Below are 15,068 nucleotides of genomic sequence, written 5' to 3'. Positions count from 1 at the left end.
CATAACACCTGAAATGCATTAAGGTTCCCATACAAGGTACATGACTGCACTTGTCCGCACTGTTGTGACATGTGCCAAGAAAGATGCCAAGACTTACTTTGGAAGACAATGCGGTTACTGCCTGGTTGAGGTGTTTGTCCAGCTTAGAGATTCGCTTCTGCAGGAGGAAAAATCAAAAGGATTTACACTGAGCCGCAGCACAGATTCACAACTCCATTAACAATACTGTTGGGAGTTGTAGTCCCAACACCAGGGTGAAGGCTTTTCCCTGCAGACAGGAGCTATACCATTTCACCGCACGCCGGGTCATTGGGGCAAGGCTGCCTTACCACGATTTTAATGCTGATGCCTTCATGTTTCCGGAGGCACTGTGTGCTGTCAATCCGTTTGTGCAAATCCTGGAGCCGGTGGTCCAGAGCCTCCATTGAAATGGCCAGCTGCTCTTGAATGAAGCCTTTCACCTGCCAGGAAGGAAACACACTTCTGCGTCCCTTCTCAAAAGGCAACCCTGAAATCCCTAGGACAGGCATGGGCCAACTTCGGATCTCCCTCCAGGTGTTTTGGACTTCAACTCCCACAATTCCTAACAGCCGGTGTCTCTATCCAATGAAGCGAGGAGATCAGGGACAACAGACAAATTTGATCAAATCTCTCTGTTGGATAGGCAAGAAGAAAAAGTGCCACATTCTGAGAAGGGAGCTCAGGGCATTTTATAGTCAAAGGTTTCAGGCATGCACACACAAACTATTTCATTCACACCTCTCCTTCCCCGTTTGTTCTTTTCAGGGGCCTCCTTATCAGCAATTCACAGCAACAATTACCCCCTCTTCCTGGCTTGCAGATCATCAAGCTCTGTCCTTTGAACTTTCTCTTCTTTCATCTAACTCCTTCCTTTGTTGCTTTGACTAGAAAATCTCCACCCCCCATCCGAAGCCCCTCTCTTCGTCTAAACCTTTTTCTGGCTTGGTCATTTTCTATTTATTTTTTTAAAAAAATTCTCTTTCCTCCAGTGCCTCCACTCCCTTGAGAAGAAGAAGAAGAACTTTATTTTTCTACCTTGCCTCCATCTCCCTGAAGGGACTCGGGGCGACTTGCATGGGGCCCAAGCCCAGGCAGAATACAATTAAAATAAAGCAATAACAATTAAAACAGCATTAAAACAGCATAAAACAACATAACAAAAATAGCTAGCAACAAAAATAACAGGAGACTAATTTTGGGAAGGGGGGGGGGAAGGAAAACCACTACGTGAACTAATTAAAGGATAAAGTGGTTTAGTAAGGTAGATGACAATGTATAACGGCACAGGAAAAATAATGGAAACAGAGCAAATTAACAGGATCAGTTAATATAATATAGGACATCAGATTGAATGACAATTCAAGTCATGATACGGGCCATTTGTCATAGGAGTCGTCAATCGAAAGCACGACGAAACATCCACATCTTTAATTCCTTACGGAATGTGGCTAGGGAGGGTGCCAACCTAATCTCCCTGGGGAGGGAGTTCCAGAGATGGGGGGCCACCACTGAGAATGTCCCCTCTCTCGTCCTCACTAACTATGCCTGAGACAGGGGTGGGAGCGAGAGAAGGGCATCCCCAGAAGATCTTAAGGAACTTGGCAGTTAAACCCCAAGCAAACTCCTAGCCTTTTCCATATTCCTTTGCATACTCTTCACACACACATCCTTTTCCGTGAGACTTAATGTTTCTTAGTGGAATACTATGTGGAATACTTAGTGGAATGTAATGAAAGGACCAAGGCAGTGACAATCTCCGGCCCATCCTCTGTTTGGATATCAGCTGACACGCCAATGCCTTAAATCAAGAAATAGTTTTCTAAGATCTACAGAGATACTTGCAGGAACACCTCAGCAAACAAGAGTTCAAAAGTGGCAGGCTAACTGCCTCAATCCATGGCTGATAATAATAATAATAATAATATTATTATTATTAATAATAATATAATAAACTTTATTTGTACCCCGCTACCATCTCCCCAAGGGACTCGGTGCAGCTTACATGAGGCCAAGCCCAAAGTACATCAAACAAAACATCAATAAACCATCAATAAAATACAAATCATATAAATCACATAAACAAAAAACAATCAATAGTGACATAAACAATTTTAAAAATGCCCAGGCCAAATGTAATGGATTAAAATTGAAAATATGCTGACATGAACACGATAAAATGTAACTAGTATAGGATTTTTCGGAGAGAAATGAAGGAGCACAGTCCATCCTAAGTCAGTATTAAAGTGCATTGTGAGGACATATTGCTGAGAGTTCTCCTTATTCTGGGAAGGCACACTGGAACAACCACGTTTTCAGGCTCCTCCTAAAGACTGCCAACGTTGGGGCATGTCTAATGTCCCTGGGAAGTGAGTTCCAGAGTCGGGGGGCCATCACCGAGAAGGCCCTCCGAATGAGAGACTCCCTCCTGGGCACACAGAAGACTGGGTGACTTGGAAGTTGCTGAAGAGGCTGCGCTCTGGCACCACGAGAGGCAAAGCCAACCTTAAGAAATAGGGCCACAAAGTGGAGTCCACAATATGTGAGTGTGGGAAAGAGCAAACCACAGAGCTCTGACTACAATGCAGCCTGAGTCCTGCCACATGCACAATGGAGGCGCTTTTTATAGCAACACCAGAGGTACTCCAAGTGGCCAGCTTCGGGTCAAAAGACATTTAATATGTTTTTAAACATTGTGTTTTTTAGAAATACATTACAGCTGTATCCTGGTTTGCTTCTGATATGATCAATAAATAAATAAGTGGAATAGACTACAGCTGTTTGATAGAAAGCACCACTATTTTAAGGCCTTTGAAAAGGGGCAGATAGATCACGACATGGGCTTCAATCTCCACTGTGATCATTGTCCCCAAAAGGGTGCTTCAGACCATTTTCTCCCCCTTAAAGGTGTCCCTTAGATATGCAGATGATCCCACTTTGATGGCTGAAAATGAGGAGGAGCTGAGGAGCCCTACACCACCGGAGAAATTACACTGCTTAGCCGGTATTGCACCACCTGACATCCGCCGGGAAGTAGCAGCCAATAGTGAAAGGACCAAAGCAGAGACATCTCCAGCTCATCCCCTGTTTGGGTATCAGCCAGCACGTCAACGACTTAAATCTAGAAATAGTTTTCTAAGATCTACAGAGACACTCGCTGGTACACCTCAGCAAGCGAGAGTCCAAAAATGGCAGGCTGAAACCCAGCACCTCAACCAATGGCTGATACCAAATGAGAGACTCCCCCCTGGGCACACAGAAGACTGGGCGACTTGGAAGGCGCTGAACAGACTGCGCTCTGGCACCACGAGATGCAGAGCCAACCTCAAGAAATGGGGCTAAAAAGTGGAATCCACAACATGCGAGTGTGGAGAGGAGCAAACCACTGACCACCTGCTGCAATGCACCCTGAGCCCTGCCACATGCACGATGGGGGGCCTCCTTGCAGCAACACCAGAAGCACTCCAAGTGGCCAGATACTGGTCAAAGGACATTTAATCAACTACCAAACTCACAAATTTTGTATTCTGTCTGTTTGTTTGCTTTGTTCTGTTCTGTTACTGACACGACAAATAAATAACCAAGGTGAAAGAAGAAAGTGGAAAAGCTGGGTTACAGTTCAACATTAAAAAAAACCAAGACGATGGCAACCAGACTGATTGATAACCGGCAAATAGAGGGAGAAAAAGGGGGAGGCAATGACAGACTTTGTATTTCTAGGCGTGAAAATGACTGCAGACGCCCGACTGCAGCCAAGAAATCAGAAGACGTTTCCTTCTTGGGAGGAGAGCAATGACCAATCTTGATAGAATAGTGAAGAGTAGAGACATCATACTGGCAACGAAGGCCCGCAGCAACCAAATAAACAACAAAAGGTGTCCCAAACCTCCTTTAACATTTCGTTTTATGCAGAAAGAGGCTACGAAAGGACCACCAAACTGCAATACAATCTCTCATTTCTACTTAACATTTTTTACAATAAAACACATAACTAGAATACGTAATAAGACAGACCACAATTGCTTAACGAACATACATCTCTTTCCTGGAACTCTAAAAACAACAATGTATCTAGACAGGAAAGTAAAACAGGGCCTAGCTAGAACTACTTAAAAGCAGACATCTTGGCTCCTCCGTACTCACCGGAGAAGAACAAAATGGAGAGTTTGGGGGCTTGCCATGTGCTCAGAAAAAGAACGGTGTCCTTGAGATGTATCAGTCTAACAGGAAAGGAGGCGGGAAGAAATTGACAGGCAAAGCGAGAGGCCAACTTATGCAATCTGCCTTATCTGTTTCCTGAGGCGGTTCCAAACAGCCCTTGAGCATTGGCATTAAAAGCAATCGCTGCTGGGTTAAAGTCCACCCCTGGCCCAGAAAGCATGTGCTAACAGAGGCTAATAGATCTGCCCATTTAGCATTGAGATGACTGAAATCATAGGAGATGTGCCAGAGGAAGGAAATACATACCAGGCAAAAGGCTGTCTTTGTATTAGAGCACAGGTCCTCAAACTTTTTAAACACTGGGTGGGGCAGAATCTATAGTTTGTTGTTGTTGTGGACCTTCAAGTTGTTGATCCTAAGGCAACCCTCTCACAGTGTTGTCGAAGGCTTTTACGGATGGAATCATGGGTTGCTGTGAGTTTTCCAGGATGTATGGCTATGCTCCAGAAGCATTCTCTCCTGACGTTTTGCCCACAGCTATGGGAGACATCCTCAGAGGTTGTGAGATATGTTGGAAAATAGGACGATGGGGTTTATGTATCTGTGGAATGTGCAGGGTAAAAGAGAGAACTCTTGTCTGTCTCTGAGGATGAGAAGTGTCTCCACTGAAGCTAGGATGCCTAGTTTTGTGGATTGTGGCGGGATTGTGGCACAGCTGGCTGCGTGTCAGCTGCATTAAGATCACTTCTGACCAAAAGGTCATGAGTTCAAAGCCAGCCTGGGTTGGAGTGAGCTTCCGACCAATTGTATAGCTTGTTGTCGACCTTTGCAACCTGAAAGACAATTGCATCTGTCAAGTAGGAAAATTAGGTACCACCTATGTGTGGGGAAGCTAATTTAACTATTGAAGGAGAGGGATCTGTAGGCACAAGCAAAAAGCTTTGCCAACAGCATTACATTGGGAGTATTAGAAGCTCAGGAGAAAATGCCTCTAGAACGTGGCCATATAGCCTAAAAACACCTACAACAACCCAGTGATTCCAGCCATGAAAGCCTTCAACAACTAATTTACGAGGCCATAAAAAGACTCCAGCAAAGCACTCCAGCAAAAGCATGTGGAGAATGCGGAAGTACTTCATCAGTGTTGCAGATGGACGATGAAAGCGACAGCTCCCCTGGCAGACAGAAATGTTAAATAGCCTCTGAGTGTCTGTCTATGTCATGTGTCTTTGGGATTGAATGTTTGCCATATATGTGTACATTGTAATCCGCCCTGAGTCCCCTGCGGGGTGAGAAGAGCTGAATATAAATACTGTAAATAAATATATAAATAGTTTCTAACAAACCTCACAACCTTGGAGGATGCCCACTATAGATGTGGGCGAAACGTCAGGAGAGCATGCTTCTGGAATATGGCAATACAGCCCGGAAAACTCACAGCAACCCGACCCTCTCGCATTTTCTCAGCCTTTGTATTCTCTGAGGCTGAAAGAGTGCAAGTTCTTGCCTACAGGCACTCAGTAGGTTCAGACCCACAGTCCCAAGTTCACGCTTTATTAATCCCTTTCTCTCCTACCTTTTTTTCTCCCTTTCTTCTCTTCCTTTCCTCTCTTTTTCTACCTACCTACCTACCTACCTTCCCTCTCCTTTCTTTCCTTCCTTCCCATTTCCTCTGTTTTGGAGGGAGAAAGAATGAGGTAGGATTCATAGAATCATTGAGTTGGAAGAGACCTTGTGGGCCATCTAGCCCAATCCCACTCTGCCAAGATGCTGGAAAATTGCATTCAAAGCACCCCCGACAGATGGCCATCCAGCCTCTGCTTAAAAGCCTCCGAAGAAGGCGCCTCCACCCACTCCAGGGCAGAGAGTTCCACTGCTGAACAGCTCTCACAGTCAGGAAGTTCTTCCTCATGTTCAGGTGGAATCTCCTTTCCTGTAGTTTGAAGCCATTGTTCCACGTCCTAGTCTCCAGGGCAGCAGAAAATAAGTTTGCCCCTCCTCTCTATGACTTCACATATTTCTAGGTAGCCGTCATGTCTCCTCTCAGCCTTCTTTTCTTCCGGCTAAACATGCCCGGCTCTTTCAGCTGCTCCTCATAGGGCTTGTTCTCCAGACCCTTGATCATTTTAGTCACCCTCCTCTGGACACATTCCAGCTTGTCAACATCTCCCTTCAATTGTGGCACCCAGAATTGGACCCAGTATTCCAGATGTGGTCCGACCAAGACAGAAGAGAGGGGGAGCATGACTTCCCTGGATCTAGATTCCCTCAATTTGGGGGGGGGGGGGATAGAGAAAGGAAAGGAAAACATGAGTGGGGTGGCTAAGATTCCCTCTGTTTTGGAGAGAAGTAAAAGAGATGAAAGGAATGGAAAGGAGGGTGAAGCAAGAATAGCTTGCAGCATAGTCTAGAGTTTAGAGCAGAGGCTAGATCAACCATCTTTCAGGGCCGGCTCTGGCCCGCGGGCCATAGTTTGGGGTCTCCTATACTAGAGGGACTGGGATTGGCCAAGGCTCTGATACGATCCAAGGGGGGAAGCATCATGGGGAAGAAATGAGGACTCAGCTGCAAGACCTTTGCGCCTTCCTATTGTACGGACAGCCGGGCGAGTAAATATCGCTGAGAAAGTCATTTTCCCAAACATTTCTCACCCGGAGTTGTTCTAAGCATAAGCTCTGAGGGGTCATTCATCATAATTACAATGGGCACAGGATCAAAGAGTGCAGCCCTTGCCACATGGCTCCAATGCACAGAGTGAACTGCTTTATGCAGGAAGCCACTTACCACTTACCTTTTCCACCTCTGACTCCTTTGATTCTAATCTCTCCGCTCTGGCTCCAGTGCTCGAGGGTCTCGAGGGTTGGGGAAAGGCCTCCTTGCCTGCTTCCAGCCGTGGCCTCTTCTTCCTCTGGTGAATTTCTCGGGTGGGAAATCAAAGACATCAAAAGAGTGATTTGGAAGGGCAAAGCCAACACAAACTGTGCTGGAAGCACATCGATGTTGAGATAAATGTCCCTGGGCATTTTGAAGATACCGAATGTTTCAGAAGGTGCCAGCATTCTTCAGCAAAGAAGGCTACAGGTCTTGGAAAACTACAACTCCCATATCACATCAAGTGGTGTCCAACTATATCATTTCTACAGTATAGTTGCATCCGCTGAACTTTTTAAACATGATATAACAACAATAACAACAACAACAACAACAATGTATTTATTAGCTGCCTCTCCTTTCGGCTTGACGTGGGGCAGAACATAGGCCCCATCTATGCTGCCATATCATCCAGTTTCTGAATCCAGATCATCTGCTTTGAACTGGGTGATATGGCAGTATAGACTCAAATAATCCAGTTCAAAGCAGACAATCTAGATCCAGAAACTAGATTATATGATAGTCTACATCACAGCCATAGTTAAATGAATCTATAAAATCACATATTAAAGCATAATTAACCATAAGAGCATATATTAAAACAACCATGTGTTATAATACCTGAGACAAAAGTTAAAATATAATAAACATAGAATGTGATTTAAAAGTCATAGTTTAAACTTATAATAATAATAATAATAATAATAATAATAATAATCTGGATTCAGAAACTGGGTGATCTTTAGGAAGAGCTTGAAGACATGGTTGTTCCAGTGTGCCTTCCCAGAATAATGATCCCATAGCACTTTATCCTCCAAAGCACTTTATATTGTTTTAGGTCTGCTTGTAAGTTTCCACAAACGCCCCATCACTTTTTCGCCCATGTCCAGCAGTATTTTTTAACATTTTAATTATATTTGGCTTACCCATAGTTTTTAAAGTGTATTGTCCTACTGTTAATACTTATGTTATTGTCTTATTGTTTTGTTTGATTTTAATTGCTTGTATTGTTGTTGTTATTGCTTGTATTGTTGTATTATGGGCTCGGCCTCATGTAAGCTGCACCGAGTCCCTTGGGGAGATTGTAGCGGGGTATAAATAAAGATTATTATTATTATTATTATTATTATTATTATTATAGCAGTGTAAATGGAGCCTATGTTGTGGGAGTTGAAGTCCAAAACACGTGGAGCCAAAAGGAGAGGCAGATAATAAACAAATAAATAAATATTATTATGATATCATAATTATGATGAGGATTATTATTATTTTTTAGATGTAAATATGTATGATGAGATGTATATGTTTTAACTATTTTTGGTTGTCATTTATGTTTTGAAGTTTATACTGATGTTATTTATTTGTTGTTTTGATTTGTTTTGTTGCTCACTTTGGCACTGAATGTTTGTCGCCTTTTTTTCTGGAAACTGCCCTGAGTCCCCCTGGGGAGATAGGGCAGGCAGGAGGTCAGATTCTGAGGCCTCAGAAAATGAAGAAAAGGATGCTGGGATAGGCTCAGAGGGCCCAGAGGAGAATACAAGTGGCCTGGAGAGAGTTGTTTTAGAATTTCTTGGCAGTTCCAACGAGACCGGAGAAAACGATATCAGTTCTCATGAGAACTGTCAGAAGTGCAGGCTGAGACATAGGTGGGAGACTAATTTTTGTCCAGATCCAGGCGCTTAGAACTTCGGAGGTAGAACATACAACAAGGGCAGGCTCATTTTCCCCAGTGGCTTAGAGATAAGGAAAAGAAAAAAAGCAGGTGTGTGAGAAGCAGGTGTATGGGAAATGATGTTATGGGAGAGAATGAGGCCTTTTAAAGTGGTTCCTGCTGGTACAATCCTTTGTGAGAGTAACATTGTATTCAGGTGAACAGCTCTCAGATTTTGGTTCTATGTTCTTGGAATTAATATATTCAAGTTTTTACATTTGCTCTTGGTTCTAATTCATGTGTGGCATAAGTTGCCTGCCTTGGGTGTGAGTGTGGTTTGTGGTGAAAAGGTGTTTCAGGGCTCAAGTGCAACACCTTTTTGCCAAACAACATTGACATATGTAAGTAGAGGTTCCACTGTATTATATATGCTAAAACGACACAGCTACCTAATTATAATTAGGGTTATAAGCCTCATTGAGGTCTGGTTCCTGAGATAAAAACGGGGCATAAATAAAAATGATTATTATAATTAGGTGAAACATTACTTTAAAAAAACCTTATGATATAATTAGAAACAAGTTCATATCAGAATAGACTGACAGTTTCCCTCCTGTCAAAACAAACAAAACACTTGCATCCATACCTTTAACAGTTTCGCCCAGAGCTGCCTCGCCGACATCTGTCACCCTCTCGAAGGTTGGCGCCTCTCTGGCAGGAAGAGGGACCTCCGGTCTGACCTCCTGGGACGGGCAGAGTGAACGCTGGGCCTCATCTTTGTACCAGTGGCACAGGAGGCCCTGCAAAGACTTGGCGTCCAGGAACGACTTGGCTTCGGGGCCCTCGGGAGCCACCGCCACCAATGGTCCTCCTCCTCCACCACCACCACCACCACCACCACCACCACCACCTCCTCCTCCCTTTGCTTTCTTCAGGGCCTCCATTTGGCTGCGGCTGCTCACGGTCATGGTCTTCCGGGCCCGCCATGGCTTCCGCACCTCACCCCCAGTGGTGCTCATCGCCTCCCCTGGAAAACACCAAAAGTATGCAGCTTAATGGGATCTCAACTGACTTCTTTTCAGAAATGTTTATTTTCTAGCATTTCCCGGGCATCATTGGGACTGCTGCCAGTCTACTGTTTGGTGCAAGTATTATTATTTTTTTGCTACGTTGGTATTTTTTTTAATCTACATAATTGATTGTATACAGTTAGTCCCCGGGTTACAAACACCTAATTTACAAACAACCCATAGTTAAGAACGGGGCTGAGGAAACAGCAAGTGAAAGGAATCTATTCTTAGTAAGGGTAATTCACTCCTGAAAAAGTCATCATGGGCAAAAGAGGTCTCCACTGAAGCTTTCTCACCCATTCCTGTTTCAATAATAATAATAATAATAATAATAAGAAGAAGAAGAATAAGGTATTTAGGACAGAACTGTTCATAGAGAAATGCAGGGCAATAATAATAACAACAATAATATTGATATGTAGGACAGAATTATCTATAGAGAAACACAGGATAATAATAATAATAATAATAATAATAATAATAATAATAGATATTTAGGACAGGTTTGTAAAGAAATGCAGGGCAATAATAATAATAATAATAATAATAATAATAAATGATATTTAGGACAGAACTGTTCATAGAGAAATGCAAGGCAAAAGTAATAATAGCAATAGCAGCAGTAATAATAATAATAATAACAAAAATATTTAGGACAGAACTGTCCCTAGAGAAATGCAAGGCAATAGTAATAGTAGTAGTAGTAGTAGTAGTAATAATAATAATATTTAGGACAGAACTGTCTATAAAGAAAGGTAGAGCAATAAATAAAGAAATAAATGAAATTTAGCACAGAACTGTCCAGAGAGAAATGCTGGGTAATAAATAAATAAATAATAACCACAACAATACATTAATTTTTAGAAAAAAGTTGTAAAGCAATGTTTTAGGGTTGGAAAGATTACCCGTTTACAAGAAATGTTGCCATGGGGCGCCCGATTGTATATTTACTCAGTCTTTGAGGGGCAGCAATTCAAAATGTGTGTGAATGACAATGGACTGACCTGGACTATGATTTCAAACTTGCGTGATTTAAACAACGTTTTAGTAATTTTAAAGCATTAACAAATTGTTTTAATTACTGTTAACATTTATTACTGTTGTTGGCATTGAATGAATGCCTATTATGAAGCCGCCCTGAGTCCCGTTCCAGGGGTGAGAAGGACGGGATACAAATATGCGAAATAAATAAATATTTAGGACAGAACTGTCACAGGACAATAACAAATAAATAAATAAATGATATTTGGGACAAAACTGTCCAGAGAGAAATGCAGGGCAATAATAATAATAATAATAGAAGATATTTCAAAACAAAATGTCCACAGAGAAATGCAGGGCAATACTACTACTACTACTATTGCTGCTGCTACTACTACTACTACTACTTCTAATAATAATAATAAATAATTGACATTTAGCACATAGGGAAACACATGACAATAATAAATAAAATAATAAAGTAATAAAATAGTGATATTTGGGATAGAACTGTCCAGAGAGAAATGCTGGGCAATAATAATAGTAATAATAATAATAATAATACATATTTCAAAATGAAATTTCCATATAGAAATGCAGGGCAATAAATAATAATAATAATGATTAATAGATATTTCTAAACAAAATATTCAATAATAATAGATATTTAGAAACGAAATGTCCACAGAGAAATTCAGGGCAATAAAATAATAATAATAATAATAATAATAATAATAGATATTTTGAAACGAAATGTCTATAGAGAAATGCAGGGCAATAATAAATGCATAAATAAATAAATGTTATTTAGGATAGAACAGTTCACAGAGAAATGCAAGTCAATAATAATAATAATAATAATAATAATAATAGATATTTAGGACAAAACTGTCCATAGAGAAATGCAGGGCAATAGTAATAATAATAATAATAATAATAATAATAATAATAATAAATCAATAATTGATATTTAGAACAGAACTCTCCAGAGAGAAAGGCAGAGCAATAATAATAGTAATTATTATTACTTATTACTATTACTATTATTATTACCGTTCATTACTCTATGAACAGTTCTGTCTTAAATATCAATTATTACTTATTATTATTATTGTCCTACATTTCTCTATGAACAGTTGTCCTAAATATCAATTTATTACTACTACTACTATTAGTAATAAATAATAATAATAAATCAATAATTGATATTTAGGACCAAACTCTCCATAGAGAAATGTAAAGCAATAATAATAACAGTAATTAATATTATTATTTATTATTACTACTACTCTTATTTATTAATATTACTATTATTATCACCCTTCATTTCTCTATGAACAGTTGTCTTAAATATAAATTATTGATTAATTATTAGTATTACTTAATATTATTATTGTCCTATTATTTCTCTATAAAATGGAGTTCTGTCCTAAATATCAGTTTATTATTATTATTACCACTACTGCTATTAATAATAAGAATAAATAGTAATAATAATAATAAATAATAAAATAATAATAATAAATCAATAATTGACATTTAGGACAGAACTCTCCACAGAGAAATGTAAGGCAATAATAATAACAGTAATTAATATTATTATTTATGATTACTACTATTCTTATATTATATCAATATTAATTATATTAATATTAATATTATTATTACCCTTATATACTTATAATATTAATATTATTATTACCCTTATATACTTATATTATATTAATATTAATTATATTAATATTAATATTACCCTTCATTTCTCTATGAACAGTTGTCTTAAATATAACTTATTGATTAATTATTAGTATTACTTAATATTATTATTGTCCTACATTTCTCTATGAAGAGTTTTGTCCTAAATATCAGTTTATTATTATTATTACTACTGCTGCTATTAGTAATAATAATAAATAGTAATAGTAATTAATAATAATAATAATAATAATAAATCAATAATTGACATTTAGGACAGAACTCTCCATAGAGAAATGTAAGGCAATAATAATAACAGTAATTAATATTATTATTTATTATTACTACTCTTCTTATTTATTAATATTACTATTATTATTACCCTTCATTTCTCTATAAACAGTTGTCTTAAATATAAATTATTAATTATTAGTATTATTTAATATTATTATTGGCCCACATTTCTCTATGAAATTTCTCTATGAAATTATTCTACGGACATTAGACTAGCACCATCTCTAATGGTATTCCGCAAAAAAGTGAAGACCTGGCTGTTTGAGCAGGCGTTTGAATAATTAGTGCAATGATTGGTTAATGAACACTGGAATGGAACAATGGATGACGAATCTGGAACATGTTTTTGATGACGAGACGACAGTGAATGGGTATTGTAGTAACTGTTTATTAATTGTGTAATGTGTTAGGTTGTTAACTGTTTCTATACTGTAGCACTGAATTTTTGCTGTTCGTATTTGTTGTGAACCGCTGTGAGTCGCCTTCGGGCTGAGAACAGCGCTATATAAGTAAGGTAGGTAAAAAATAAATAAAAAATAAATAATATGAAGAGTTCTGTCCTAAATATCAGTTTATTATTATTATTACTACTACTGCTATTAGTAATAAGAATAAATAGTAATAATAATAATAAATAGTAATAAATAATAATAATAATAAATCAATAATTGACATTTAGGACAGAACTCTCCATAGAGAAATGTAAGGCAATAATAACAGTAATTAATATTATTATTTATGATTACTACTATTCTTATGTATTAATATTACTATTATTATTACCCTTCATTTCTCTATGAACAGTTGTCTGAAATATTTATGATTACTACTATTCTTATTTATTAATATTACTATTATTATTACCCTTCATTTCTCTATGAAGTTGTCTTAAATTTAAATTAATTATTAGTATTACTTAATATTATTATTGTCCCACATTTCTCTATGAAATGGAGTTCTGTCCTAAATATCAGTTTATTATTATTATTATTGCTGGTATTAGTAATAATAATAAATAGTAATAATAATAAATAGTAATAATAACAATAAATAGTAATAGTAATAAGAATGAATAGTAATAATAACAATAAATAGTAATAGTACTAATAAATAGTAATAATAAATAGTAATAATAATAAATAGTAATAGCACTAATAATAAATAGTAATAATAATAAATAGTAATAGTACTAATAATAAATAGTAATAATACTAATAAATAGTAATAGTACTAATAATAAATAGTAATAATAAATAGTACTAATAATAAATAGTACTAATAATAAATAGTAAAAAAGGTAAAGGTAGTCCCCTGACATTAAGTCCAGTCATGTCTGACTCGGGTGTGGTGCTCATCTCCATTTCTAAGCCGAAGAGCCAGCGTTGTCCGTAGACACCTCCAAGGTCATGTGGCCGGCATGACTGCATAATAATAATAAATTAATAATTGATATTTATGGACAGTTCTGTCCATAAATATCAATTATTAATTTATTATTATTATTATTACTATTTATTGTTAGTACTATTACTATGTATTATTATTTATTATTATTAGTACTATTACTATTTATTATTATTATTACTATGTATTATTATTACTATTTATTATTAGTACTATTACTATTTATTATTATTACTATTTATTATTAGTACTATTACTATTTATTATTACTATTTATTATTAGTACTATTACTATTTATTATAAATAGTACTACTAATAATAAATAGTAATAATAATAATAAATTAATAATTGATATTTATGGACAGAACTGTCCATAGAGAAATGCAGGCCAATACTACTAATAATCAATAATTGACATTCTTTATTATTATAGCCCCAGTGATAAAAGTTGTTTTGAACGGGCCACACTTGGGCCAAGTGACTCCCTCAAACTGCAACTCCCAAAATCCTGCCCCCAACATGCCTGCCTTCCTTCCTCTCCCTCATCTCTCTCTCCACTCACCAAACGCCCTTCTGCGCAGGCGCAACCGAGCTCCGCGGGGGGCGGGGGAGTTTCGAACGTTCGCGCTCCCAACGTTCGAAAACCGTTGCCGACCCCCAAGAGAAAGGGGAAGGGGGCGGGGCGGAAATGAGGCAGAAACCGAAAGGAGCGACTGCGCACGCGCACAGCGCTCCAGGGGGGGCGAGAGGGAAAGCGGTCAGGAGGAATCCCAAAAACCTCTCAGAAGGCGCTTAGAGATTAGAGGCGCTGTGATTGGAGAAGATCCTTGTCACTCCAGAGTTGAGGCCCCGCCTTCCTTCCCTGGCTCGTGACGCTATTGGGCAGCCTCTTTGACCAATCAGGAGTGGAGAGCTCCTTCC

The 15,068-nt window shown here is 38.4% G+C and overlaps 1 protein-coding gene across 2 annotated transcripts in view; it reads right to left on the bottom strand.

Annotated features, from left to right (window-relative positions):
- Positions 1–14,862, bottom strand: part of LOC137097863 (activating transcription factor 7-interacting protein 2-like) — a 30,237-nt gene extending 15,375 nt beyond the window's left edge. For both annotated transcript variants that reach the window (XM_067473064.1, XM_067473065.1), the window contains exons 1-5: positions 14,710–14,862; positions 9,348–9,728; positions 6,971–7,098; positions 330–461; positions 98–157 (exon numbers count right to left, since the gene is read on the bottom strand). In XM_067473064.1, the coding sequence (XP_067329165.1) occupies positions 98–157; positions 330–461; positions 6,971–7,098; positions 9,348–9,720 (693 nt within the window). In that variant the 5' untranslated portion in view covers positions 9,721–9,728; positions 14,710–14,862. The remainder of the gene's footprint in view (positions 1–97; positions 158–329; positions 462–6,970; positions 7,099–9,347; positions 9,729–14,709) is intronic.
- Between the last annotated feature and the right edge of the window lie 206 nt (positions 14,863–15,068).

The sequence above is a fragment of the Anolis sagrei genome, chromosome X, assembly GCF_037176765.1.
Source record: "Anolis sagrei isolate rAnoSag1 chromosome X, rAnoSag1.mat, whole genome shotgun sequence".
NCBI lineage: Eukaryota > Metazoa > Chordata > Lepidosauria > Squamata > Dactyloidae > Anolis > Anolis sagrei.
The sequence above is the reverse complement of the archived record's forward strand: the minus strand, read 5'-3'. Positions and strand labels throughout refer to the sequence as shown.